At 25.6% G+C, this 27,910-nt stretch overlaps 2 protein-coding genes across 2 annotated transcripts; one reads left to right on the forward strand and one right to left on the reverse strand.

The window, feature by feature from the left end:
• Positions 1–354: 354 nt before the first annotated feature.
• On the forward strand, positions 355–6,121 carry LOC145839202 (adenosine 5'-monophosphoramidase HINT1-like). The gene is made up of 4 exons (XM_082946810.1): positions 355–376; positions 4,642–4,721; positions 5,586–5,690; positions 5,957–6,121. The coding sequence occupies exons 1-4, from the start codon at positions 355–357 to the stop codon at positions 6,119–6,121; spliced, it is 372 nt and encodes a 123-aa protein (XP_082802936.1).
• Positions 6,122–10,284: 4,163 nt separating this feature from the next.
• LOC145838265 (cAMP-regulated phosphoprotein 19-like) lies at positions 10,285–18,608 on the reverse strand. Its single transcript, XM_082945830.1, has 3 exons — positions 18,526–18,608; positions 15,233–15,340; positions 10,285–10,983 (listed from the first exon to the last, which is right to left on the reverse strand). Exons 1-3 carry the CDS (start codon positions 18,577–18,579, stop codon positions 10,744–10,746), a joined length of 402 nt encoding a protein of 133 aa, XP_082801956.1. The 5' UTR covers positions 18,580–18,608; the 3' UTR covers positions 10,285–10,743.
• Positions 18,609–27,910: the final 9,302 nt, after the last annotated feature.

Consider the following 27,910-nt stretch of genomic DNA (forward strand, 5'->3'; position numbering starts at 1 on the left):
AGCACAATAACAACCAGTATCGTCGCGTGGTATTTTTGTTAAAGGGTGCGGAGAATTTTAATAAATCCCAAAAATTAAAATTTTTATTTCATACTAATTCAAAACCTTTTTATATTACAACTACACTAATTTGTAGTTGTAAAAAAATATTTGTTTGCTAAAAACTCAAAGTAGCTATTAAAAAACGTTTTGCAAAAAATTACAGTTTCTTAATAACTATAACTACTTTATTTCCAATGAAAATTATTCTGGTCCTGCTCGAGTTGTCCTTTCTCGAGCTCATCTTGTCACTGCCTGTTTTATTGTTCTTGCTTTTTGGTGAACTTTTAACAAAGATCATGTTCTTTAATGAACATGGTGCTGAAAGTTCATGCAGGTTCAGCATTAAGTGATTGATAAATTTTTGTAATGATATACGTTTAAGATACACCTGACACTCATTTGAGCTAGCAGCTCCAATTTTACAAAAGTTTCGATTATGAAATATAAAAATTTGAGGAAAACAAACTTGGTATGAAAATTAACGACGGTAATGTTTTTCTTTGGCTGTATTTTTTGTACAATTTCCTGACTACATAACTTTCTTATATTTTAAGCTAACATAACTTATATGGTTTTAAAGCTGAATTCCTAAACTGTAACAACAACCTGCTTTGTACTACAATTACTTATTAGCTGCAATTTTTGATTGTTCATGAGTTTTTATAAATTTTAAATTGATAGTCAAGCTTTAATAACAACAAATGGTGTAATGAAGATAAAGATCGGTTTTTCAAATAAAAAATTATGGTTAGTTGATAAGTTAGTTTACAAAGAAAAAATTAAGCTCGTCAAAGTTTTATCAAAACTAGTTTTGGAATATAAGTCTTATAAGAACCTTAAGGGCTAATGTTTATTATAAAAAACTACAAGCAACAAAAGTATTATTTTTATGGGTAATATTATTTTGTTTTAATATGGACCTCGGCAAAATCACAAACAATGCTTCATAAAATGAGTATATCTTAGTACTTAGTTTATGTTCTCTAAATCTATGAGGAAATTTTAAAAAGTACAATTACTTTTTTGTTTTTTTATTAAAACAAAACTTTGATAAAAATTTTTTTTTTTATCATTCCGTTGAACTGATTTATAAAAATCCATATGTAGTTTTAAAGTAATAAACAAAAGTACTTTTATTATCTTTTTTTTAATAAAGTAATTACTCTGTCGTCAAAAACTAAAAGTATTTTGTAACATTTTGTACACAAAAGCTAAGAAAAAATTATGTAAAGATAAGACAAAATTCTTATTTTATAAAGTATTAATTAAGCCTATTTTAAAAACTGACTGACTGTATTCTATAATTCTGCAAACACAAGGTCATGAATTTTTTACAGGGTAGCTCTAGCTTTTTAGAATTTTTTTCCAGGTCAAGTTTAGTAAACTTTTTCTTCAAACAACCATTTTAATATGATTTTAGTAAGTTTTGCAGGTTTGAACTCAACAAAGTTTGTGCACACTACAAATATTTAGAATAAAGAAATGTTTTTTACACTTTGTGTATAATTAAAAGCCTAAGTAACTTAACTTGGTAACTGAAAATAAAATACAGACTTAAGTGCGACTTTTTGTTTTAGTAATATAATTTGTCTGTTTACAGATTAAAAATCAAATAGATATACTATCTGTGAAATCGCAAGAAAAAAGCCTTCAGGCGCCAATGTCGAAAGTATCATGTTTCAATTGATTGGAAGCACTTTCTAAAGTAATTCTAAATAAAGTAAAAAACTATTATTTAAATTGATGTTAAATATTTTTTAAATAATTTATTACCTCTTTTAAAGTGCATTGTAGTGTTCACTCACATTTTTATAAATTACAAAATTTGTTTCTCAAGTGCTGAAACACTTTCTAGGTTGTATTATCATAATTGATGCTTTAGATCAGGGTTTTCAAAACAGGGACAAAGTAAGTTGAGAGCAATAACTACTTAAAGGTGCGACAGGGGAGCTGATTTTTAAATGAAGGGCAGTTGTTTTACAAACGTAGCTAACTTGTAAAAATTTTACCCTGAGCTAATATTTAGACCAAGGTATCTTAAATCTAACAATAAAAGGGGGAAATAACTAGTAAGGACCCGAAAAAAGTAAGTGGAGAATTAACTGACTAAGCAGCGATTATGGAAAGTTTGCGAACACTGTTTTAGATAATATCTTCTAAAAAAGTTTCAGTATTTTAAAGAAATATTTTAGCCCAGTAGGAAGAAAATAATTAAGTAACAATTAAATTATTAAGCTAGGGGAAGTCGGGCCAGATTTACTAAAAAAGCAGGCTGCGCTTATCATATAAACATTAGAATGAAAAATTCACTTAATACGAACTAAATTAGACTATCTATCAAATTTAGAGCTCATTATGAAATTTTTGTTATCAAAAATTCAATTTTACTTGTTTTGTACAGGGCTTTTTCAGGCTGAAAATCACCTCGCGGGCCAAATGTTTCTTTTAGTCAAATCCAGCGCGCGGGTAGTACGTTGCCCGCACCCACATTTAGGCAACTTATGATGTAAGTGATAATAAAAGTATGACAATAATTTAAAATTACATTTCTTCACTTAAATTTTTATTTTAATTAAAGAACATGTATAAAATGCGATAACTTTTTCCAATTCTTCAAAAATTAATATAACCGTGTTGCTATTTTTTTTATGAACAAAAAACAAACAAATTTCAGTTATTTTATGTCAATAGTATTGTTCATAAAACTATGTGAAGTGAGTTTAAAAACAAACTTCAAGCTACAGGTGAATTTAATATCTTACGAAAAAATGTTTAGAACTCTCATTAATTTGCTACGTATTTAGCAAAAAAAAATAAGCAAAGTTAGACTAGTAAGTAAGAGTTTTACTAACTATCAATTATAAAATTAGTTATATAAGTCAAAATATTTCGTTACACAACGAAACACTAAAAATGGCCATAAAGGTCAAAATTATTTTTATAAAGCAACTTTTATGAGTAGGCGTGTTTCACAAAGCTTCGCTTTAGTAAAATATTAAGTTTTAGATCATAAACAACTTTAGTATACTTTTGGTCCAGTATATTTTGTTATGAGGTTTTCTTTTTATTTACTTTTAGTTTTATTTATACTATGCTTTTCAAAAAGTTAGTTTAGTCTTAATGTATTTCTAACGCATTATATCATAATATTAACTATTAGTCTGTTTTATTTATTGTATCTAAAAATAGTTTTTAAGTTTTTACAACATATTATTTTAAAGAAAATAAAGCTGATACTATTTATATAAGAAGTAACAAGATAAATAAATATCTATAAGCACTAAAATAGCTCTCCGAGCTTATTAATTTACAAAAAAAGAATATTTTTAAAACTAACTGTTCAAAATATAGATTTAATCGTTTTCTAACAAAAGATCCTAGTGAAACAAGTCCACTGGAATATAAATAAAAACAAATTATACAAATTATATGTTAACGAATCAACACACAGAAACATATGTTGGTACAATAAAGGAAGATTACTGTATAATTTGTTTTTGTTTTTGAAGCTATAAACTTTAAATTACATTACAATCAAATTTTTATTTATCTTATTACGAAATTAATTAATATAGGTAAAAAAGTTGATTAAATGTTAAAATTTTTTAAATACCCACTAAAATTTTAAAAGTAAATTAATTATTTTGAAACGGGGGAGCTCGCTTAAAACTGAAGTTTTAAATGTAACTGTACTTTCAGTGAGTTCTTGAAACTAACCTTTTAATGGGCATTTCATATTTTACTTTGTGAAATTAAAAGTATGTAGCAAATAATGTTTACAATCGAAGCGAAGGTGTTTATAACTAACAGCTAATTTATCAATCTTTTTTTAAGCAATAGTTCTAGTTGTTTCTTATTTAAAATGTGTTGAACGTTAACTAGAATAAGGAGATCATTAAATGATTTATTTTATGAACAACATTTAAATACAGTCTAGTTTAATATACTTTGTTATAGTTAATCATTTTAGCAGAAAAGCATGTCCAGAAAAAAAAGTTTTAAATGGAATTGTTTTAGTTTCATTTTCTGTTATTAATTTGTGTTATCCTTAAAAAAATAAATTCACATCAGACTGTATTTTTTAGCAAAAACAACGGTACTTGTGGTTATAAAACATTTATTAAGTTTTGTACAACTTTTTTATATCGGCAGTCTTTCAGTAGTAACGAGCCGAACTTAACAAAAATACACTTGCGGACCAGGGTATATAAAAAATGTTGATACTACTTTTTTAAAATCAAGAGTCGACAAACTTTCAGAAGTAAGAAAAGTATTTAAAATAAAAAGCTTTTTCGAATCATTGTGTTTTTTGAAACATATATAAAATAGCAAAAAAACTCTTCGGTAATAAAACGATTAAGAAGTGATCACAAAATTAACACGTATGCTTACTTCAAATTGAGTTAACAAAAACTTTGAACCTGAGTTTTTATTAGTTGTTATCTTGTTTTGTAAACTTATTTGGTGTAAAAATAAGTCGCAGACTGCAATGTTTCTTTACCTAAACAAATTTTGAGTTTTTATCTTAAAAAGCTACTTGTAGTTTTGATGAAATTATAAATACGTGTTGTATCTTTCAAGTAGTTAATTAATTATCAGATCATAGCGAGTGTTCAACAGTGTTCGATAAAATAATCGCCGGAACTGACGTCACAAAAGCATTCTATGAAGACTCGAAGGTTTGAAACTTTTTTCAAAAGTTTTAAATTAAAAAAAGCTATAAGCGACTAAATAATAACTAACTTAGCATTGCAGGGGTGAGCAGCCGTGTATATGTAACGTGCCAATTTTTCTAGAAAAAATTTCTTGCGAACAGCACTATGTATAAAAAATTCTTCCTCGGGCTGCATTTATATAAACAAATTTTAGTAGTCAACAAGATGCTCTACTTTAATCAAAAATATTAAAAATTTTGCATTAATAAACAAACCATTAGTAACTAATAAGCAATGTTTTTTAAGCACAACTGCAAGTTTTTACTACAAGCATTTCTTTTTTATAGGTTTAAAAAAGTATATTTTTAGCTTATGAGTACATCGCGGGCCGCAGGTTTGCTTTGCGAGCTGATTCTGGTCCGCTTGTTGCAATTTTCCGACCTCTAATGCATTGTGTAATTACAAAGTTTTCTATGAGTTGCAAAAAAATTTTTGTCCATTTAAAATGTTATAACTTTTTATACTCTAAATAATTCTTTTTAAGTCATTTATGATTAAAGAAACCTAAAAAAAATTAAGGTTTTATGTACCAGTTTTTATTGCAGAGTCTATATCATAAAATAATAAACGTTTTTTTAGTAGCTTCATAATAAAATAGTTTTTTTGACTTTTTGTGTTCTTATTTTTTATTTAAAAAATAGATACTACTCTATTATAGTCATATATTCTAATCGTTTTTAATTTTGAATTAGGATTACTTTACAAATATTTTTTTTATTACACTGCATTTAACAAAATTTAAAAAGCAGAACGAGAGTATTAGAATCAAAATTTGTTTTGCTTTGAATAAGAAAACTGAAAACATCAAAGACTTTTGTTTTTTTTTAGGTTATTGCATTTAGTGCTAAAAAACGCGTTGCTCCAGTTCACTTTCTAGTTATTCCACGAAAAAACATTCGAAAACTCTCAGAAGCAAAAGACTCTGACGAGATTGTGAGTTTTTTGCTTCTGATTATAATTCTATTCTAAAAAGAAATGTACTTTTAATTGAAGTAGTTGTTTTTTACAAAATCTAAGAGAGCTTTTAATTAAATTTGCTAAATTAACACGCCAAATTAATTTTGACTCTACTTTGCAACCAATATAGTATAAAAAGTAGTTTTTAGTTTATATGTAGTTTTGTGAAATTTACTTATTTTCAACTTATTTATGTGTTTAAATTTTTTGTTCACTTGACAGTAAATACAAAATTACAACAGATTTTAGGCCACCTTCTGATTGTGGCGCGAAAGATTGCTAACGATCTCGGTTTGGGGGAAAGTGGGTTCAGGGTTGTTATCAATAATGGCGGGAACGCTGGTCAGAAAGTGGACCATTTACATGTGCACGTCATCGGCGGTGCTAAACTCGAGGATTATTGTTAAGTAACAAATGCTACATAAAAATACAAATTATTAACTAAATTTTTTTACTGTTTTTTAACGAGATAAAATTCATTAAGTTTGAAACAAGCAGTAACTGTTTTTTAAGTTTGTTTTAAATAAAGTAAATGACTGAGTATCTTTGAACGAAACAATTTTTTGCTTTCACTTAATTTATAGCAGATAAATATTTACTGTGACTTTTAAAACCGTCAATTAAGTTTATTAAATGAAATATTTTATAAATTTTTGATACTTGTTTAAAGTTTAAAATTAATATAAATGTATTATAAAGGTTCACCTATGGAATACTTCGGTAACAAATATCAACAACTTAAACATTTGTTTTAAAAATAAGTTTGTCATTGATTTCATAAAACTTTAAATGAAAATACAAAAAAATGAGCATCTATTTTAAAAGTATGTATTAAATAGTTTATTGATTGTAACTGCAAAATAAGCTATATTCAAAACTGTATAATTTGTTTATTTTAGTATTTTAATTGTCTCGAAAGCTTTATGTATACAAAAACAGTAAAGAATATGTTTATAGTTTTTAAGAAACGTATTAAAAACATTAAGAAGTAAAAAGTCTTTCTAAAAGTAAATATATTTAGGTTTTCAGTTTTAATGTTAGCAGATTAATTCTAAGTGAAGCAATCGAAAACTAGAAACCATTTTCTATTCACTTTTATTTTTTAGTTTTCTAAAAATGTTTTTTTTTACTATAAAAACTACAAGTAATTGAATTTAGTACTTTTACAATTAACAAAAAAAAAGTCACCAAAATTAAAATCTAAAAACTTGCACTTTATTGAAATAATGTTTCCAAAATGGGATTGCTTAATTGTAGCTTTGCTTTATTTTTTAAAGGATTAACTTTTACAAATGACCCAGATTCGTTTCTACATAAAAATTGCCTTACTTTAAAAAAAATTATACTTAAAAATGTTTAAATTTGCATTTTCAACAAGTTATAATAACACAGGGTTGCTACTTTTTTAGTCAAAAAAACTACAAACTTAATTGAATAACTAATTATACTAAATAAGATACTTAACTGTTATGTGTAAGCTTGTAGTAAATTTACAATACGAACAACTTAAAATCTTTAGCATCCGATCAGTTTCTGAAGTAAAACTTACTAATGAATAAGGAGAGTCATGACGTCATGATTTTGCAATAATCCGAGGGATGCCAATAAAAAGGCTTACAATTTTTGACATAAAATTAAATAAAAAATACAAACTGTGTCAATTAAGATTAAAAAAAATAAAAAAGATACTGTAATACCACTTTAGAGATGGGTTTTATAATTAAAAAAAAATTTTTTTTTATATGATTAATTTTCTTTCCGTATCTAAATTTCATCATTTTTCATGTAAAACTTGTTTTGTTTTTTACTGACTCAAGTTCAAAGTTTCTGTCTATTTTTATCTTAAATATAAAACTTAAGTGTTACATCAACCCTGGTTTAAATAGATCCATCTCAAGTTCTTTGTGTGGTAAAAATAAGTTATTTTGAAGGTAGTTTAAATCGACTATCTATTACTAAGTAATTCTATGTAAGATAAACTCGTGTAACAAATATTCCAACTATTTAATAAACGTAAGTGTCTGTATAAAGACAATTACTAACTGATCATTATAAACCTTGTGCAAGTTGTTTTCTATAACCAAGTTGTACTCAACGTTATTTAATATTCAATCCCCATGAAAAACTAATTCAAGTTCTTATTTGTTAGTTAAGTATAACTTCTTCTCATGTAAAAATTTAATAAGCAGTATTTGTGTATGTAGGCACTATAAACCTATTTCTAATTCGTGATCAAGTGCGTATTATTACAATGGACAATACTTAAATGAGCTTAGTATATATGCAAAAAACTGCAAATTTACACAACAAATGTTGTAAGATTTAGTTTCTAAATGACTAATCAATTTTAATTACCACATTATACAGGGTTGCCACAGATCAAGCTTAGAAAAATTTCTTACTCTTTATTAAAAGTTTCGTGACTTTTCTAAATCAAATTCCTAATTTAAACTTCATCTAAAATACATAGTCAAATTTTGAAACTATATAAAGCTTTCAATCTTTTACTTCCTCTTATCATTTAATATAAAATTTGTAACAAATGAATCTACTCTTAATTGTTTTAAGAACTTCAGTTACTCTACAAAAAATTACAATTAAACTAACCATGACATATACCTCTCTTATAAACTATTTTTCAAGTTAAAACAACTTTACAAAATCATAAAGAGGTAAGTACATGGTTGCCACTGATCAAGCTGAGAAAAATTTCCTGACTTTTTACCAAAAATTTCCTGACTTTTCTAAATCAAACTCTTAAATTAAACTTTTTCTAAAATACATAATCTAACACTTGAAACTATATAAAGCTTTAATCTAATTTTAATACAGGTTAAAAACAACAGTTTTTTGCTGAATTCTATCATCAAACTTCCAGTACATCACTTAAATTATCTGTGTATGATTGATGTTTGTAATAAACAGCTCTATCAGCAAAATACTTGTATTATTACCTTATAAACACAGTTTGTCTGAAAAAAGACACAATTTTTTAGCATTTCCTAGCATAAATGTATCTAGATAAACAAACGACATATAAAGAACTTTTACAAATAAAACCTTAAAACAATAACGAACTTAATCAAATATTGTTTTTTTTAATGTATGTACTAGAATTTATTTTCTCCGTTTTTTTATTAGCACTTCAACTTCTTCATCTAATGAAGATATGGTTTCCTTCATCTGGTCTGCATTCCGCTTCAGTATACACATTAACTTGTTACATAAAATACTAAACTAACTGCTTAGTTATAAAGAACTCAATTATTTACTTCAACAAAAAACACTTTGATTCTAATTTATGCTAGATAAACTTTTGTGTATATATCAGTTTTACTATGAAAGTATAAACATAAACTCGTTACATAAAATACTCAACTTAGTTATTCATCAAGCAAAAAACACTTGGATTCAAAATTCTGCTAGATAAATATTTGTGTATATATAACAAATTCGCTATGGAAGTGTCCTTGCCACAGATCATCAATACTAAAAGCTTACAAACACTGCTAGTTTAAGTAGGGTATATGTTCAATAAATTAATGGCAAAACTTCGCAGTTTTATGATATTTTACTTATTTTTACCAGATAAGGCATTGGAAACAATTAATTTTGTCATATTTTAGGAAAATTTTGCAATTTTAGTCTGACTTTAGAGGATTTAAAAATTTTTATTTTACCATTTGAAAATAAGCAATTTGTAAATTCAAACAGACAAAATCTGAGTTTTTTTTTCTAATTTCCTGACTTTTTTCAAAAACTCCCATTTTTTCCTGACTTTTGTCATTTTTTTAGTTATTCCTGACCTTGTGGCAACCCACTTATCCACATATTCAGAATAAACTTAACTGTCTTAGATACTATTCTAATAAGTTTTCACCATGTTATATTGATAGACTATTGTACTTTAGTTATGTGTACACCTTGAACCCAAAGCTACTTTAATTTAAGCACATATATTTATCAAGAGAAAAAATTAACTAGCTCTCATAATGACTATAAAGGAAATATTAAATTATGAGTTCAATTTTATTCCAGATAATTATCAATATAACATCCGAGGAATAAGTGGTATCAGTTAAAATATCTTTTAACTAATTAGACAATGACAATAAATATTAACCTTAGTATAGCATACGTAGATATTGTAACAAAAATTTTACTAATAACAAAATTCGCAGTTTTTATCAGACAATACTTATATAGTGCTAGTAAAAATTTTTTGAAGCACAGTTTATTAACAATATTTGTTTATTATAACCTCCTATTAAAACAGTCATGTTTTTTTTTTACTTTTAAAACGAAAACAACTCCCGTTCCTAAACATATAAATTATAAGTTGAAACAAAAAAGTTTAAATGGCGATGTTAAATATTTAATTAACCAATTTTTAATTTCAACTTATATATTTTATTTAAAACTTTAAGTTTCAGTTTAAGGGATTTCCAAAACTTTGTGTCTCGCCGAAAAAATTATTTAAAAGAAAGTTAAAGCCTTACAAAATCAAATTAATAAAATATTCATTGTATGCTGCTTCCTTGCTTTTAAGAATTAAAAAAGAAAAAGTATATATAGAAAAATGTTTATTAAGCATCGTTTAATAAAAATACCAACAGAGCAAACGAAATTTTTTGTTCAAAAACAAAACAAACAAAACTAAAATGCAGTTTAAATACAAACAATTTTATTAACTGATGTTTACCGAATAATATCCGTTGAAAGCAAAATCATCAGTGTTAGTGTCTGACCTCTATATATATATATATATATATTTATATTCATAAGCGAAAAAGGCTTTAGTTCAAAAACTACGAACTACAATAATAAAAAAACAATAGAAAAGTTTTAGAATTTATATAGTTAACCGAAGTATTTAATTACTAAACAAACAATTCATTTTATTGATTGCCGTTTGACCAGCGCCTCAACATTTCTTTTTACAAATTTAATTTAAAACCTTTTCGTTGAGGCTGCGTTTAAAAGCAATAAAAAAAAACAACAAACGGGAGAAGGGCGCCAACGCGCGGTTTTACTTTTTGGCGGGAAAGACCAGGTTGGACTGGCTGCTCTTCCTCAGCCGGCTCATCGAGGGGTTTTCCCCCAAACCGGGCACTTTGTTTTTGATGAGGGAGTTGATGCCTCCGCTGGGTGGCACCTTGAGCTGGTCGCCCGCACCCCCTTCCTCCTCGGGGCTTTCCCCACAAGACGATTTGTTCTTCTGCATTTTGGCGCGCGCCATGTTGTAATCCCCGCTGTCGAAGTACTGCTTCTGTGATTGAAAAGTTATTTGATAGTACTGTTTCTGCTAGGGAGAATATTAAATAGGATTATTGCTCTTTAGAGGGAAAAGTTAATTAAAAGTGTTTACGGTTTATTCTAGGGGAACTTTCGTTTACTCACATTTATACCAACTGCTTATTTAGGTTATTATATAAAATGCGGCCATTGAGTTTTTAGCTGAAATTTATTTAACATGTGGCAGTTATCACAATAACAAATTATGCATAATTTAGCTGGTTTAGAAAAAAAACCTTTATAGAGACTACTTTTGGTTTTCTAAAAACAACCCCAATGTAAACTGTATGGGACCCCAAAAGTGCGACCTTAGAGTTTTTAGCTGAAATTTATTTAACATGTAACCATTATCACAAAAACAAATTGTGCGGAATTTAAAACGATTTAAAAAGTTTCTCGGAGGCTTTAACTTATTTTCCGTAATTTTTAAGTACTTAAATATAATTCGTTACATTTAAGTTTTTGTGAAAATTAAAAAGTGCCTCCGTGAAACTTTCAAAAATCATGTCAAATTCTGCATAAAGTGTTTTTGTGATAATTACCACATGTAAAAAAACTTTCAGCTAAAGACTCAATGGTCGCGTTTTTTATAATCACCTTACTGCTTATATTGGATAAAAAAAGCTGTTACTTCATAATTCGAAATAACACAAAACTTCAACTTAGTGGTCGCTCTCTGACTTAAACAAAATTAATTTAGAAAAAAATGTCAGAGGAAAACTATATTCTACTTATACTTTGGGTGTGATTAGCATTTTTACAACGTAATTTACCTTAAAATTGAGTCAAAAACAGACTTTAATTAACTTATCAAAATTTTTCTTTTATAATTGATTTATTATACAGTAGTTATTAAATTGTAACTAAATATAGGTCTTCATTAAAAACTACTGCCAATTTTAAGTGCAGTTTAGTAACATTTCGTCTAATATTTTTATGCTGTACATGTTTCTATACGCGTTTGGTGGTGTTAACACTTTTCGTAATACAGTTCGATTAAATACTATTTCTCAATGGTATCATACAAAAATAATAAGTCAATTAAAGTTTTAAATCAAAATTCAAGTGTAGTTATTACTAAACATTTTATGCTTTTCAATGCGCAAAAAAAAACTTATAATGAATTTAACAATATATAAAACACATTTAAATGTTATTGCAAACACATGCAAATATTGATGGTTTTAACAAGCTTTAAAAACAAGATTTTATTTTTAAAAGTCTAAAATTTATAGAAATTAAAAAACAACAAAAAAACTTGTTAAAAAAATTATATAGCACATCTAAATTTAACAATGAGAGTTTAGTAGATTAAATTAAAACACAGTACCCTTAAAATTGTGTAGCAAGTGTTTTAAAATTAATAATTCATTACACTAGTAAAACCCAGTATTTGAGATTGAAAATGATCATAATGTAAATCCCAGTCACATGATGTTTACGCACTCATTGATTGATATTTTGTTTTATCTGCACAAAAAAATCAACTAGCACGACGAAAATTATTCTCTGTATTTTCAACAGAAAACTGTGTTTAAAGTTTGTTTCCGAATATTCTGAGCTTTAGTAAAATGAATTTAACAAAAACGATGTAATATTTTTCAACACACTATTGTTTATACACCCTTATAAATAAAACAACTTATTGACTAACAAACTCGATAAATCTGAAACAACTTTAATGGCGTTATACTTTTTAAAAACCAACTTATTTAAAACATATCAGTTTTTAGTCTGTAAGAACTTGAAACGTGTCAACTAATCTAAAAACACAAGTCATTTTTTAATAAAAATAAACATAGATCAGCATGTTTTGTATTTTGATTTTAATACTTATGATGATCGCTTAAACTAAAAAGTTGCTCGCTAATCCACTGAATTAAAAACAAACTTTATTTGTTTGATAAAACAAAGTGGTACTAAGTATGAAACCATTTTAGTTTGGTATGTATAAAACTGGATGAAAACTTGTCTTTCTAAAGTTTACAAGTGAAGAAAATAATTATTTGAACTCACTTAAACTAAAAATTTAAGTGACAGTACTTTAAATTTTTTCTCCGAAGGAAACTTTTGATTTCGATTCTTGTTTATAAATAATATTTACTAACTTAATTTTTTAAAATACAAGGGAATTTTATATTATATTAAAAAAAATATATTTAGCTGAGCTTTTAATACAATAAGTAATGTTGGTCAATTAACATTGTCAACTTTAAGGAATTTAACTAATCTATTAAAAAATAAGATAAAAATGTTTTATAAGCAATGAAGTTTTGAGAACCAAATAAATACTTTGACTATAAATTGTGTTTAATAGTAAAAAATCATTATACTCAAAGCTTATTTAGCTTATACTTATTACTTTATGTAGTTTATCTTAACACCAGTTAATATCTTTTGCTAGGCGCTAAAATAAATTTATACTCGCAGTATAAAAAATCAGATAAACCAGTAAAGTTCATGGTTCAGAGTTGCCACTGTTTTTATTTTTTCTAAAACTTCTGATATTCTTCAAGGTTTTCCTGCTGGATATTCAAAGTAAAGTTTTCCTGCATTTCTTAAATAAAAAAAAATATTTATGAGTTGTGACTATTAAATTTTTTTTCATAGTTTAAAGCTACTGAAAAGATACTATATTGCTACTTTGAATGTTTTTATTCCATTTTGGCCTGTACCAACTTTTTAATGTTAGTTCTTCATTTTGCTTGTCATAAAAATGATTTACAGCTGGATTCAACATAGTAGTCTTTATATACAAGGTTGTCAAAAGTTTTTTTTGTAAATTTCTTCCAGGTTTTATTAATTTCTTCTAGGTTTTTTTAAACCAAGTTTTATAGTCTATTTTTTGTATAAAATAAAACTAAAGTTAAAAAGATGTCTTAAACATGGTTGCCACTGATCAAGCTGAGAAAAATTTCCTGACTTTTTACCAAAATTTTCCAGACTTTTCTTAATCGAACTCTTAAATTAAACTTATTTTAAAATACATAATCAAACACTTGAAACTATATAAAGCTTTCAATCTAATTTTAATACAGGTTAAAAACAACAGTTTTTTGCTGAATTCTATCATCAAACTTTCAGTACATCACTTAAACCATCTGTGTATGATTGATGTTTGTAATAAACAGCTCTATCAGCAAAACACTTGTATAATTACTTTAAAACACAGCTTGTCTGAAAAAAGGCACAAATTTTTAGCATAAATGTATCTAAATAAACAAACGACATATAAGGAACTTTACAATTAAAGCCTTGATTCTTAAATTATGCTAGATAAACTTTTGTGTATATATCACGGTTTCACTATGGAATTGTCCTTGCTACAGATCATCAATACTAAAAAGCTTACAAAATCTGCTTGTTCAAGTAGGGTACTTGTTCAATATGTTAATAGAAAATTTTTGCAGTTTTATAAAGGATATTTTACTAATTTACACCAGATGAAGGCATTGGAAATAAAATTAAATTTTTTTGTAAATTTCTAGGAAAATTTTGGAATTTTTTTCTGACTTTAAAGGACTTTTAATTAATTTTTACTATTTGAAGGCTTTGAAAAAAAAGGAATTTTGTAAATTTAAACTGACAAAATCTGACTTTTTTTTTAACTTTATCAAAATTCCCGACTTTTCCTGACTTTTTTTCAAAACCCCCCATTTTTTCCTGACTTTTGTCATTTTTCCTGGCTTTTCCTGACCAAGTGGCAACCCTGCTTAAATAGCATAACAACATTGAAAAGCTACAGTAAACCTACATTAAATTTGTTTTTTTATAAAAAATTAATAAAAAAAATCTTTAAAATGATATATTTAAAATGATATAATATAAAAAATCTTTGCAATGATATATATATATTTTGTAACTAATCTTAATTCTGTTACTTTACATGTAAAAATAGTTTAAAATTCCAGGTTTTTCCAGGATTCTAGTTTTTTTTTGCAACCCCTGATATAATGTTTTTTGTCAACAAAAAAAAAACACTAAACTGGAGGTCAAAAACTTTTGTAGTCAGTCATAGGCTAGTCAAGATTTATCACAAAAACAATTTAATTTAATTCATTACCAGCATATCTGGCTTTTAAGACTACTCTTGTTTAAAAAAAAGCAAGAGAGATTATTTACAACTATCAGAAATTAAAATTCTGGAACTTGAATTGTTACAATTTAAGTGCTGTCAGGGACTAAAGTGCTACATATAAAAAAAATAAATTAATTTTACAAACCGGCCCCCTGTTGGTCATTCTGTTTTGGAGCAGGTTGGAGCCTTTCTTCTTGGGCAGGTTTCCATACTTCTTTTTCAAAAGTGCTTCTTGCTGTTGTGCCACGTTTACCTATTAAGACAATAAAGTTATAGACTAATACAATTCAAATATGCAACAACAAACTGAAACAATCAAACTAAAATTTTAAGGGCATAGGGGAATAATAATTTTAAGTGCTGGTAACTCACTTTTTCACAACTTGATCTTGTTTTGTTGAGCTACAAGTTGATTTACAAACTTTTTAAATTCAAACAAATTTTTGAGATTTAGCCAGTTTAAGTGGGAGATTATAATAGGTTCTTTATGGTAAGAGAAAACTATAATGGTAAACAAATAAAAACTACTAGAAATCTATTTCCACCTACATTTTTTGAGATAATTACCTTAATTTATCAGGAAATGTTCCTTGCAACATTTTAAAAATCTGTTGTTACAAAATAAAAATAAAACATGACTTAAAATTTTTTTTAATAATTATTTGGGTTATAAGTTTTTTATTTATTTTTATAACTTGTTACCACAGATTCTTTTGAACTGCTTTAACTTCCCAAAAAATTTGAGGTATTTTTTATCTCAAGAAATGTAGGAGGAAATTGATTTTTATAAATTTGTACTTATTTACAGATTTAGTGTTCTCTTTCTAAAATAAACCTGTTGTACTCATGGACTTAAACCAATTTTAATCAATTTTTAATTAAAAAAATCTGTAAAAAGTAACTTGTAGTTTTGTTAAAACTTCACAAAATAAGATCAAAATGTGAATCTATTTCAATATCTTAATCTTTCTCTAGGTTTTTTTAACTTTCTAGTGCGGCACAGTCAAATGTTATAGTTATAAGTTTATCTCAGGGGTTGGCAGGTCAAAAAAAATTTAAATTTGCTTAATGAAACATATTTTTTGAACAAAAAAATTAGGAGATAGATTAACTTATGATGAAAATTATTTAATTTATGATATACATGAGAATTTTTAAACCTTTTTTAGAAAAAACATATTTTACATTAATATAAAAAAGTTTTAAATACAGTCCAAGGGTAGCAGTTTGCTGTTCCCTGGTTTTTCTTAAGGTATAATAACAAAATAGTAATACATAAAAGTTTGTAGATTTTATAAATAAACAATTTTATGTTTTTTATTTTTGATGATTTTTTAAACAACACCTAACTCAAATAAGTTTAAAAAACTTCTATTTACACTTAAAACAGCTTAAGCAGTTTACTTTATTATAAGTTTTTAAATCTGTATTGTACTTAGTAATTTGGTAAGTTACTTAAATTTTGTTAAAATCATCAACAGTCTGTAAAAATTCCAGATTTAAGAGTAAGTAAAAATTTAATTTTTTGTAATTAAGTTTTTTTTAATTATAGTAATTAAATCATTCCTAGGATAAAAATCATAAAACAAATAACAGCATATATGTTAACTAGCTCGTGTTAACTGATTTCTAAATATTTTCTATTTAAAAAAAAAAATAGTTCAAGGGAATAAGCACAATACTTTAAAACAAAAATACAGATAAGTAGAACAGCTGGCTAGGACCAGAATTTTGCTAAAATATTTTTAAAGCTAATTAAACTTTATAACCACCCTCAGAAATTTATCTTGTTGGTTAACATACGTAGTGCTTAACTAATTTACCACTAGTGAATTTACCACTACACTAGCTACCATTTAAAAAAAGTTAAAAATTTTATACTATTGTAACAAAATTTACACGAAGTAGAATCTTAGCATTCAAAACTGTTCATATACACAGCACAGTTTAAGTAAAACTCAACCCAAACAAAACATATTCCTTAAAAACAACATTAGTTTTCAAGTTCATCTTGCTTAAATATTACTAAAAATTTAAAAATATATGGCATAGTAAACAGCAGTTTCATATGAGCTGCAATTGAAGGTTTGAAAGTTTTTATTTGTTTATTTTAGATTGTTTTAATTCTAACTATTATTATTAGTATACCAAATGTATATAGCATAAGCACTTAATTAATTTTTAACATTCAATTATAACTTCATTTTATTTTTTAAAATTTTAAACTACAGTATGATTTTATTTAAATTTGTAACCTTTCTACCGTAGTAAGATACTATTTCTGATGAGCCTTACTACGAAAGTACCAAAAATAAATTTATGAAAAATGAAATCTGTTCTGTTATATTTTTAAAATAAGTTATGCACCGAAAAAAATCTATTTTAATTTTGTATTCAAAATAATTTTATAAAAAATAAGCTTTAAAACTGTAAGCTTCACAATTTGAACTTGAAAATTAGTATTGGATGCCTCTGAAATGTCTAGCTTTTACTACTTCTTTGTAAAAAAGAATATTTTAATGAAAAAGAAGCTTTTAAAAAGACATGTAAAAAAATGTTTAATGTCTGCAGTGAAACTTTTGACAAAACTACTTACCAAACAAAACTGATAAATATTTGACAAGATTTTTGTACTAAAATTAAAAACTTCTATATAAATGAGTAATTGTTCATATTGCTAAGTAGTTTGGGGATAAGTAAATAACAAAAAGTATTTTACAGCTTAGAATAGGTCAATTTGTAATGAAGGGAAGGCTCTCTCATAACTTTAAACAGTTTAGTACACAAGCTTTACTTAGACTTAAAAATTATTCTTATAAAAGATGTTTATCAAAAATTATATAAGAGCTTAGACCACAAAAACTTTTTAAATTTAAATTTGTTCATCTAATTTAGGCACCCAACTTCTAAACAAAGAGCATAAGTTCATTTCAATAATTAAGTACATCTTAACTATATTTTCTTAGTTGCAATACTAACTTCATATATATGTTTTTGTTACTATAAAAATATTTAAGCTTAAAATAATTAATATAAATGAACCAACATATAATTTGTCATTTAAGTTATTCTTTTTTTGTTGTTATGATACCAAAAAATTCACAGTATAAAAGCAATAAAATTAAAGAAAAAACCACACTTAAAACCTAAGTGAAATTTGTTGCTTTCAGCTTTTTTCTAGTATTTATAACTAACTTGATTAGAAATTTAAAAACATAACAGTTAAGTACATTATAAATTTTCGAACTAATTTTCCTGTGTTACTAAATACATACTGAAGTTTTTTAAAACTTAAATAACTATTTAAAAGTTAAGAACTTGAAACATTAACAGAATAAAAAGCAAAAAATTTACTGTTAATTGAGCTGATTAATTAATTAATCTGATTATTGTTCTGAGCCTTAATCCACCAATTATTAATAATTTTATAAAACTAACAGCAGGTTTAGCAACTTCCGCCACTTTCTCAGACTTTTCATCTTTGTCAGCCATGTTAATCCAACTTTGAATTACTTAAGACTGAAATGTGTTAAAAATTAGAATAGCAATAAACAAAATTTTAGTTAAAAACAAAAGTAACAAAGCAACTTTTAATCATAGCATGTTTGTTTTAAGTAGTTTTTGACTTAGTTAAATAAAAAGTTGTAAGAATTATTCTTTAGTACTTGCCATGCATATTTATTTTTAATCATTATGGGTAAAAACTATGGTAAAAAAAACTTTTTCTTAATGTCATTCAGGGTTGCCACTCCTTTTTTTCAATTTTTTTTTCCAGGTTTTTAAAAATACACATTTTTGGGTCTATTTTTAGTTGAAAATGAAGTTAATGGGAAGAAACTGTGTTAAATAGTATAATAACATTGAAAAGATACTGTAATTCTTTAAATTTGTTTTTTATTTAAAAATGACAAACATTTTTTTTACAATAAGTTTTGGGTTTAAATCGAAATTTTACTACTAAACATGTGAAAATTATTAAAATTCCAGGTTATTTTTGCCTAAATTGTCAAGTTCCAGATTTTTCCATGTAAAAAGGCAACCCTGTGTCATTAGACTGATATTGTTCAAGCAAGTATGAGGCAGTAATCACAGTTTTTATTATTTTTTTTAATGCTAGGAAATAAAACTTCCTGTGCATTTTTCCAAAATATTTTTTTTAATCTTTTATTTATTATAGAAACTTAAAAAAATTATTATCACTTGATGTACCAAGAAATCTTCCTTCAGTAGTATAAGACATGAAAAAAAGTTAAGTAAAAAGAGGTTTTAATTGAAATTTAAAAGTTTGCATAACAAGTAAAATTTTGAGATTATTTATCAGAAAGGGTAGTGCATAAGAATAAATATAGTTTTTATCATTATTTTACAAAAAATATACAAGCTTGCCACTCTTTGAGTCAAAAAACTGCCTTGAATCACCTTAAACTACCCTGAGTCATCCTGAGTTTCTTTTTAGATCCTTAATTTTTTTGTCTATGGTACAAACTAATTATACCTTATGTTAATTTTTCTTACTAATAAGGTAAGTATGCGTATGCTTCTGCATAAGATGTTCACTTAACCTATGAGAAATACAGTTTTCAGAGATCAGACAACATCAGTCTATACTTTTTATATACAGAAAACAAGTATTTATAAGTAATACCAAACAATTTTATGTATGACTTTAGGACGTATGAAACAATATAATTTTACCAAACTATAGAAGTAGCTAAATTGTAAATTAGAGTAAATTTTCAATGCATAGTTAAACTTTTATATTTCAAACTGTTTCTGTTTAATGTAACCTCAAACATGATAAATATTAATTTCAGATTTAAAACTAAAACTATAATGTTATTTCTAAGAATAGAAAAGAGCCAGCCGCAAGGCTAAAAAAATTAATTAAGCATTTCATAATCAATTAAAATCATTTTCTTGAACAAAATTGTTTATATAAAACAACAAAATGTTGAAACCTCATTCTAGAAGTAGATCTAGAAAAATATCAGTTTTGATATTTTAATAAAAAAACAAAACAGTAATGAGTTTTTAAAAAAATATCAAAGTTATACTGAGATTTTCAAATACCCTAAGTTTCCCTGAGTGTTTGGCAACCCTGTAAGTGATAAAAATTGTTTGATCTGTTTAGATGAATAAGATGTTAACATGATATTTATAGAGGGTGATAAACAAAAACCACCATTTTCACAACTTTAATTAACTATTATTCACATAACAATTTTGTTTAAATGCTACTTCAAATTTTATTAACATAATTTTTTTTTACAATTTAAATTAACTTGCAAGAAGGTTTTTTTAATTTTTAACTTAAAACTAATTTTGATTTTATGCAAACAAAAAAATTTTTTTTTTGGTCATAATACTTTTGCTTCTTACAAAGTAAAAATTGTTTGGAAGATTTTCAAAACTTTGAAATTAATTTCCCTTATGGCCATAAGTAGTTTAAAATCTTATATATTGGATCATATACTCTTTTATGACTAAACCAAAATTTTCAAGAAAAAAAAAAAAACAGACTTTAATAAAGCTACCAGGATGGCTAATAAATTTTAAAAACTAAATTTGAAAACAAAATTAAGTTCTTGTCCTACAAACTAAGTGTTTAAATCAAGGTCAGGTAAAGTCAAGGTTTTTCAAATTTTTTTGTACAACCAGCCCCTTGTCAAATGACTACGATTGGGGATTGGCAGGCTAACATCAGTGTAAGTCTTTAATTTTTGATACAATCCTTACATTTCTTAAACAACAAAATGAAAAGTTTTTGTAGTAAAAACTTACAATTACGCTTAAAAATTAATAATAATTCTCAACTGCTGTTCTTTTATTGCTTTTTTTATAGTATTTTTGGTTTAGTTAGATTATGATTTAGTATTTGTATATTAATTGTTGTAACTATCTTTTAATAACTGCAGCCTGCAAAGATTTTTTCTTTATAGTGCGGCCCAAAAGCAACTTTTTAAGAAATTTAGCCCACAACATAAGGCCGCTAAATTCTGCCATAGACTTACAAAGAGAACAGCAAAGAGTCAGTTAATAAAGTTAGAGCATGGGAAAATGAAAACCACTTTTTTCTCAACCTGATCTTAGTTTTTAGAACTTTAAGTACGCTAAAAGTTGCTTTTTATAAACTTTAAAACTTTTACATAAATTTTTAGATACATCCTGTTTAAGTCAGACTGTACAATATTCCTATAGGATAAAAGAATTTTATTTGAATAAGATTATCTATTTATGCATTGACAAGGTCTTAAGACTGAAACTTAGTTTGTAAAATTAAGTCTTGAAAGAATAAATTCATAAAACTTTTAATTTAACTTTTTTAAACTAAAAAAACTTTTCAAAATCAATAAAAATCATGTTTTAATTGAAATTAATTGAAAAATACCAAAAAATTTAAACTGTATAGACTAAAAAATTTGAGACTGATGTTTTTTACCATAAAAAAAATAAAAATCTCATTTGAAATCTGAAAAAAAAAACTGGCCTGAGGTTTCCAAAAATCTTAAAGCTATCCGGAGTATTTTATTACTGGCCTGAGTCATGTCGAATAAAAATGTTTATTCAAACAGGGTTGCCAAATTTTTCACACAATTTCTTTAAGGTTTTAAAAAGTAACTATTTTTTGGTTTATATTTAGTTTAAGGTTAAAAATTGTGCTAAGTAGAATAACAACATTGAAAAGATACTGTAAGGCTATTTTAAATGTGTTTTTTTTTTAAGTTTTTTGATGATGACAAACATTTTTCTCTTTATGGTAGATTTTTGGGTCAAATTAAAATTTTACAACTTAACATGTAAAAATTGTTTAAAACTCCAGGTTTTTTAGTGACTTTTGTTCAAAATTCCAGGTTTTTTTTCATAATTTCTCAAATTCAAGGTTTTGCCAGGTTTTTTTAGCCTAAACAGTCAAATTCCGGGTTTTTCAAGAATTACAGGTTTTTTGGCAACCCTGTTTAAATAAAAATGTCTGATGATAGAAAAAATTATTTTGATAAATTTTTTAATCTAACAGTAAAACTGGTTATAAATTTTATTTTTTCCAGGTTTTTGTATGATCTTTATTCATAACTCAAGTATTTTTCTTTTTTTTTAAATTCCAGTTTTATTACCTAAGTTGTCAAATTCAAGGACTCAAGGAAGTTGTTTGGCAACTCTGTTTAAAGGTGTAATTTCATTAGAACTTTTGCTTTTATAGCAACTTTTTTTTTTCAAAAGTTTTGGCCAACTTCACCCAAAAAAACTAAATTAAGTTTAAGTTACAAGATAACTCTTAGTTAAAATTTTATTTTCACAACTCTGTATTGCTAAAAAAAAAATGTATAAAAATCAAAATAACACATAAATAATTGTGCTAAAACCTGTTGACCTTAAATTACAGTATTTAAGGAAGTTATGGCCACCCTGACAACTTATTTTACAATCAAATTTACACAAGAAGATAAAACATTAATGGTAATTACCTAGGATGATGTCGCACCATTATCAAGCTGAAATTAATTTGATGTCTTTAATAACAATTTTAGGCTAAGTTAAATTAATGTTTCAAGCCTAATATGTTCAATCTAAAATGGTACAATGCTTTAATCAAGCTATATAAATACGTAGTTAGAATTGAATTTATTTATTTAAAGCTAAAATATTTAATCCGTTTTATTTTACAATATAGTAATTGTAATCCACATAAATTTTTGTATTGATATAATGGCTTTATCTTGAAAACAAAAGCTATTACATATTTAAATATTTGTTATTTCAAGATAAATAGTTTAATTTTATTATTTAAAAAATATAAATTTTTAGCTTAAAATTATGGCTAAAAAGAGATCGAATTCAATATAATTTCAGCTAAATATAGTGCAACTTAATCCTAGGTAATTACCACATTAATACTTTTGATTTGGCAAAAACACACAAAGTTAAAATTTCAAAACAACAAAGTTCATAATAACATTTACATATACAGTTCTATATCAAAAAATTATTACAGTATTGTTATAACTAATTAAAATTTTTATTTTTTCAATCATGCTTATATTTAATTTCTAAGACTAAGTTTCTAAAATGACATGATTTTTTTATCTAACTGGCATCTTATCCATAACACTGCAATTGTTCCATACATTGTTTAATTAATTTTGTGGTAAATTTGTTTTCATTTGGAAATTGGGGGTTTTATGGCTTATTTGTACTATTGTACAAAAACTACGTCCAAAATTTATATACAAGTTTCAAAATTTTTTACTTCAGTAAACAATCATTCTTTAAATAGTATTATAAAGTCTAACTATCGACATCGTTTTTTATTATTTTCGAGAAATAATATCATTTTTTTAATGTTTAATCCTGTTTTTTTAAATTGCATGCTTGTATATCTTATTCTTAATTTACTTAAACCAAAAACCAATTAAATGTTATTTAAAAAGCTACTAATAAACATAAAATAATTTGTATCGAGAGTTTATAAAAAAACTAAGCATTAAGTAAAAAACGACTAGTTTTAAATTTAGATTGAATATTTAAATTAAATTTTACAAGACTAAAAGCAATATTTGTTATTTTTGATAGATTTTTACAAAATTCAAATCTTTTTAAACGAAAAAGTGTGGAGTTTTAATTGTTCAAAGCGTATATAATTAAAAGAAAACACTTATATATACAGCTTAAGGGTAAATGACGTACTTTTGTCAAAAATAAAACAATGTTTAATTACTATCTTTATTTTTGTTATGTGTCGACTAGCGGATTTTTATCTAAAAACTTTAAACTTAGAACTTTTTAGTGCTGTGATTAAGACTGACCGGTGATAATCAATAGATCGCCTCTTTATTAGTGAATTTTCTATTTACTTTTTCGCTGTTTTATTAATTAACACCCCACATAGCAATAATATAAATAAATCTCTGCACAAAGATTGTCTGCATTAAGCGATTTAACTTAATTAACAGATTTATATGTATCAAAATTTATTCCTCTCCAATAGATATTTAACAAATAATTTAGTTCTGCTGAATATTCCACCAATGCGTTGCTGATTTATTTAAAATTTGTAGCGCTAAAGAGCATAAAAAAGTTTTAAATTATTACGAAACCAGGGACAAAATGATGCGATAACATTAAAAAGCAAACATATTGTAAATAAAAAATCTAAAACAACTCTAATATTTTAAACTTAGATGTATTAAGTTAACCTGAAAAATAACTAATTTAAGTAATATAACATAAAACAGTTAGTTTTTAATAATTAAAAAAAAAAAATTTTTTAATATGGTTAAAAATGACATCGAACATAAGTAGTGTTTACATAGTGTTTTTATAAACCACTAAATATTAATAATTTTTTTAATAATTACCTTTAAAAAACCAAATTTACGTAAATTCTAAAATAAACAACTAAAAGAAACGTACTTTTGGGTAAAAAATATAAAACAATCAATAGTGATTAAATTTTTATGTTAAAACTCAGAAAAAAATAAGAAAACCTAAAAATGTTATAACTTAATCAGTTTTAATAAAAACAATGGTATTTAGTACATTTTGTATATAAAATAAATAATAAAACGTCGTTTAAACGTCATGTATAGATCAATTTTTTGTATGTAAATATCAAAATATAATTAAAAGATGGTTTAATGAGAAGCTTATAGAAAAATTAAGTATAAATAAGATTTCACGTTTTAAGAGACAAGAATACACTTTAAAAACATTTTGAATTCTACTTATAACCCTTTAATGCATAAATGACAGTTTATTAAATATATGGTCAAAACAGGTTTACCAAAGGAATTAAATCAAGGTTCGTACAATCAAAAACTTTATTTCAAATTCTCATTGGTTAATAACCCGTTTTGTAATGAATTTTATTAATTCTTTGTACTTTAAAACAATATTTTTCATTTGTATTTAAGCTATTTATATTAAAAACACTCAGAGAAAACAAAATTTTAAATAAAAAATAACACAAAACGCTTACAAAACATCTTGATTCGAGATTTTTATCACATATAAACAAAAAATAGTAAAAAAATATTCAAGCAAGTTTTTAAAATAAACTTAAAATAGTTTTTTTTTGGTAAAAATAAACATAAAAGTATAAATGAAAAAGTTTTAAAAATATTGAAAAACAAAACTCTAAAAATAGTTAAGAGTTAGTTTGATAAAGGAGTAAATTTTATAAGATCCATTTAGTTTAGAAATAAAATGAGTGTAAGAGGTAGGCGTAGGATTCAAAAAAGTTTATTAATTATAGGTTAAATATTAAGCTTATACTTAGGTTTAAATATATTATAACAGTTTAAATTAATATAACTATTACTTTTATTTAGTTTAAGTAAGTCAATTATCTTGTTTGTTTTGTGTATTAACTTGTTGTGTGTATTACGTATAATTTTTGTTTTGTTGTTTTGTATTTTTTTAAATAGCAAGTATTATACTTGATTAAATGTAATGATTAAATTAATTTAAATATTAATTTAGTTGTTTTGTTATGTTAACAAAATAGGTACATAATTAACTATGTTATCATATTTTTATTGAATTAGTATTTATGAATAAATTTCAATGCAAAAACTTTTGAAAAATTGTTAAAATTTTTACATTAGTAAGCGCAAAATGTGCTGCTACATCACAGTCAACATGGACGAGTGGTTAAGGCAGTGTATTTTTGCTCAGAAACACCTGTGTTAGTGTTCAAAGCCCACCACTTCCATATTTTTATTTATTTATATAATTACGTAAGTAACCACATATAATTATAAAAAATAAATAAAAAACCAATTATTATTTATCTATTACATTCAAAGAGTATCTTTAAGAAGTACGCATCCGTGTAAGATAAGTATAAGTTTAAGGGCATAGGAGGGTTAAAACACTTTTTTTAGAATGTGATCTTGTTTTATATAGTTTTAATGAGCTACAAGGTGCTATTTACAGATTTTAAAAATTCAAAACAATCTTTGAGATATAGCCGGTCAAAGTCGGAGGCAACAATAGGTTCTTTATGGGAGGCACAACTAAAACAGTAAATAACTACAAATCACTAAGAATATATCTTCACCTAGGTTTTTTGAGATAACTACCTCAAACTTTTAAGAAATGTTCCTTGCAATGTTTAGAAAAGTCTTTTGCAAAAACAAATAAAAATTTTATAACAAAAAAACAAAAAAAAATGTTTTATTTTTTATATATATTTTTTTAATAATTTTAATAATTCCTTGCACTAGTATTTTTAAATATTGCAAGGAACATTTCCTAAAAATTTGTGATGGTAATTTCAAAAATGCTAGGAGATATATCTTTAGTGAATTCTAGTTATTTGCTGTTTTAGTTGTGCGTCCCATATGGAACCTATTGTTGCCTCCGAATTTGACCGGATATATCTCAAAAGTTATTTTGAATTTTTAAAGTCTGTAAAAAGCAACTTGTAGCTTATTAAAAACTATACAAAACAAGATCACATTACGAAAAAAGTGTTTTAACCCCCTATGCCCCTAAATTTATTTTTACAGGTGGGTTACACTTTTTCTTAATGAATAACTGACCTTTAACTAATATTTATTTCTTTAAAAAGGATTTTAACCCACATATGCCCTTAAGTTTATTCTTACCTTACACCAGGGTTTCCCAAACTTTTTTGCTAATGGCCCCCTTTAAAGAGTTTGAAAAAGAAATGGCCCCCTTCAACATATAGATTACTCATAAACTACAATATAATACACGTAAGACCTTTTTTTTTTTTTTTTTTTTTGCTCTTCATCTGCAACTCGAGAATATCTAGTGTAAGTTTCTAGACTGCCATAAAATACCGTAAGACTTTTTTTTTTTTTTGCTCTTCATCTGCAACTCGAGAATATCTAGTGTAAGTTTCAAGTTATGGCCTCATGGCCCCCCTGAGGCTCCTTTACTGCTCATGGCCCCCCCTTTGGCCCCTTTGCTACTCATGGCCCCCTAGGGGGCCACTTGGCCCACTTTGGGAAACCCTGCCATACACAAATGCATACTTCTTAAAGATACTCTTTGAATGTAATAGATAAATATTTAGAAAAATTTAAGTGTACTTTACAACACGGATGCGTACTTCTTAAAGATACCCTTTAAATATATAACATATATGTTTTAAAAATTTAGTGAGTATCTTACATGGATGTAACCCCCTGGACTCAACTGTAATTTCCTTATGCTTATTAAATGGAAGAATCATAGTTATATAAATAAACAAAAACATGGAAGTGATTGGCTTTTAACCCCTATACCCTTAAAAAAGTTCTTGTGGCAAATTAGATATCTGTTGTTCAAACAATGTTTTAGATCCAAAACAAAGTTATAAAAACAATCAGAGGCCTAAGTTACCCTGTGAACTTTATTTTATACATTTAAACTGAACTTAATTAAAACTAACTATAACTGTAAATATTATAAGCTAATATTTCAAGAAATAATATAAATTATATCTTAATATATACTTGTTTGCCACTCTTTGAGTCATAAAATCTTTTGTGAGTAACCTTAACCTTCCCGGAGTTTTTTTAAAATCCTTAAATACTTTTAATAAACTAAAAATTTCCTGAGGTTTTCTTAAAAATCTTAAAACTGCTTTGAGTTTCCCAGAGTTAAAAAAAATTAAAAATTTCGTGAGTTTCCCTGAGATTTTCTATTATTTGAAATTTCTGTGAGCTCATTAGTGTGCGGCAATCCTATATATATTTTATTACATAAAAGCCAATGTGAATTTGATAATTATCTAGTATGATGTTGCACCAATATCTAACTGAAATTATATTGTATTTGATGTATTCTTAACTATAATTTTTGGCTAAAAATTTAT

This window comes from Thalia democratica, chromosome 6, assembly GCF_965202585.1.
Source record: "Thalia democratica chromosome 6, ktThaDemo2.hap1.1, whole genome shotgun sequence".
In the NCBI taxonomy this organism is placed as follows: Eukaryota; Metazoa; Chordata; class Thaliacea; order Salpida; family Salpidae; genus Thalia; species Thalia democratica.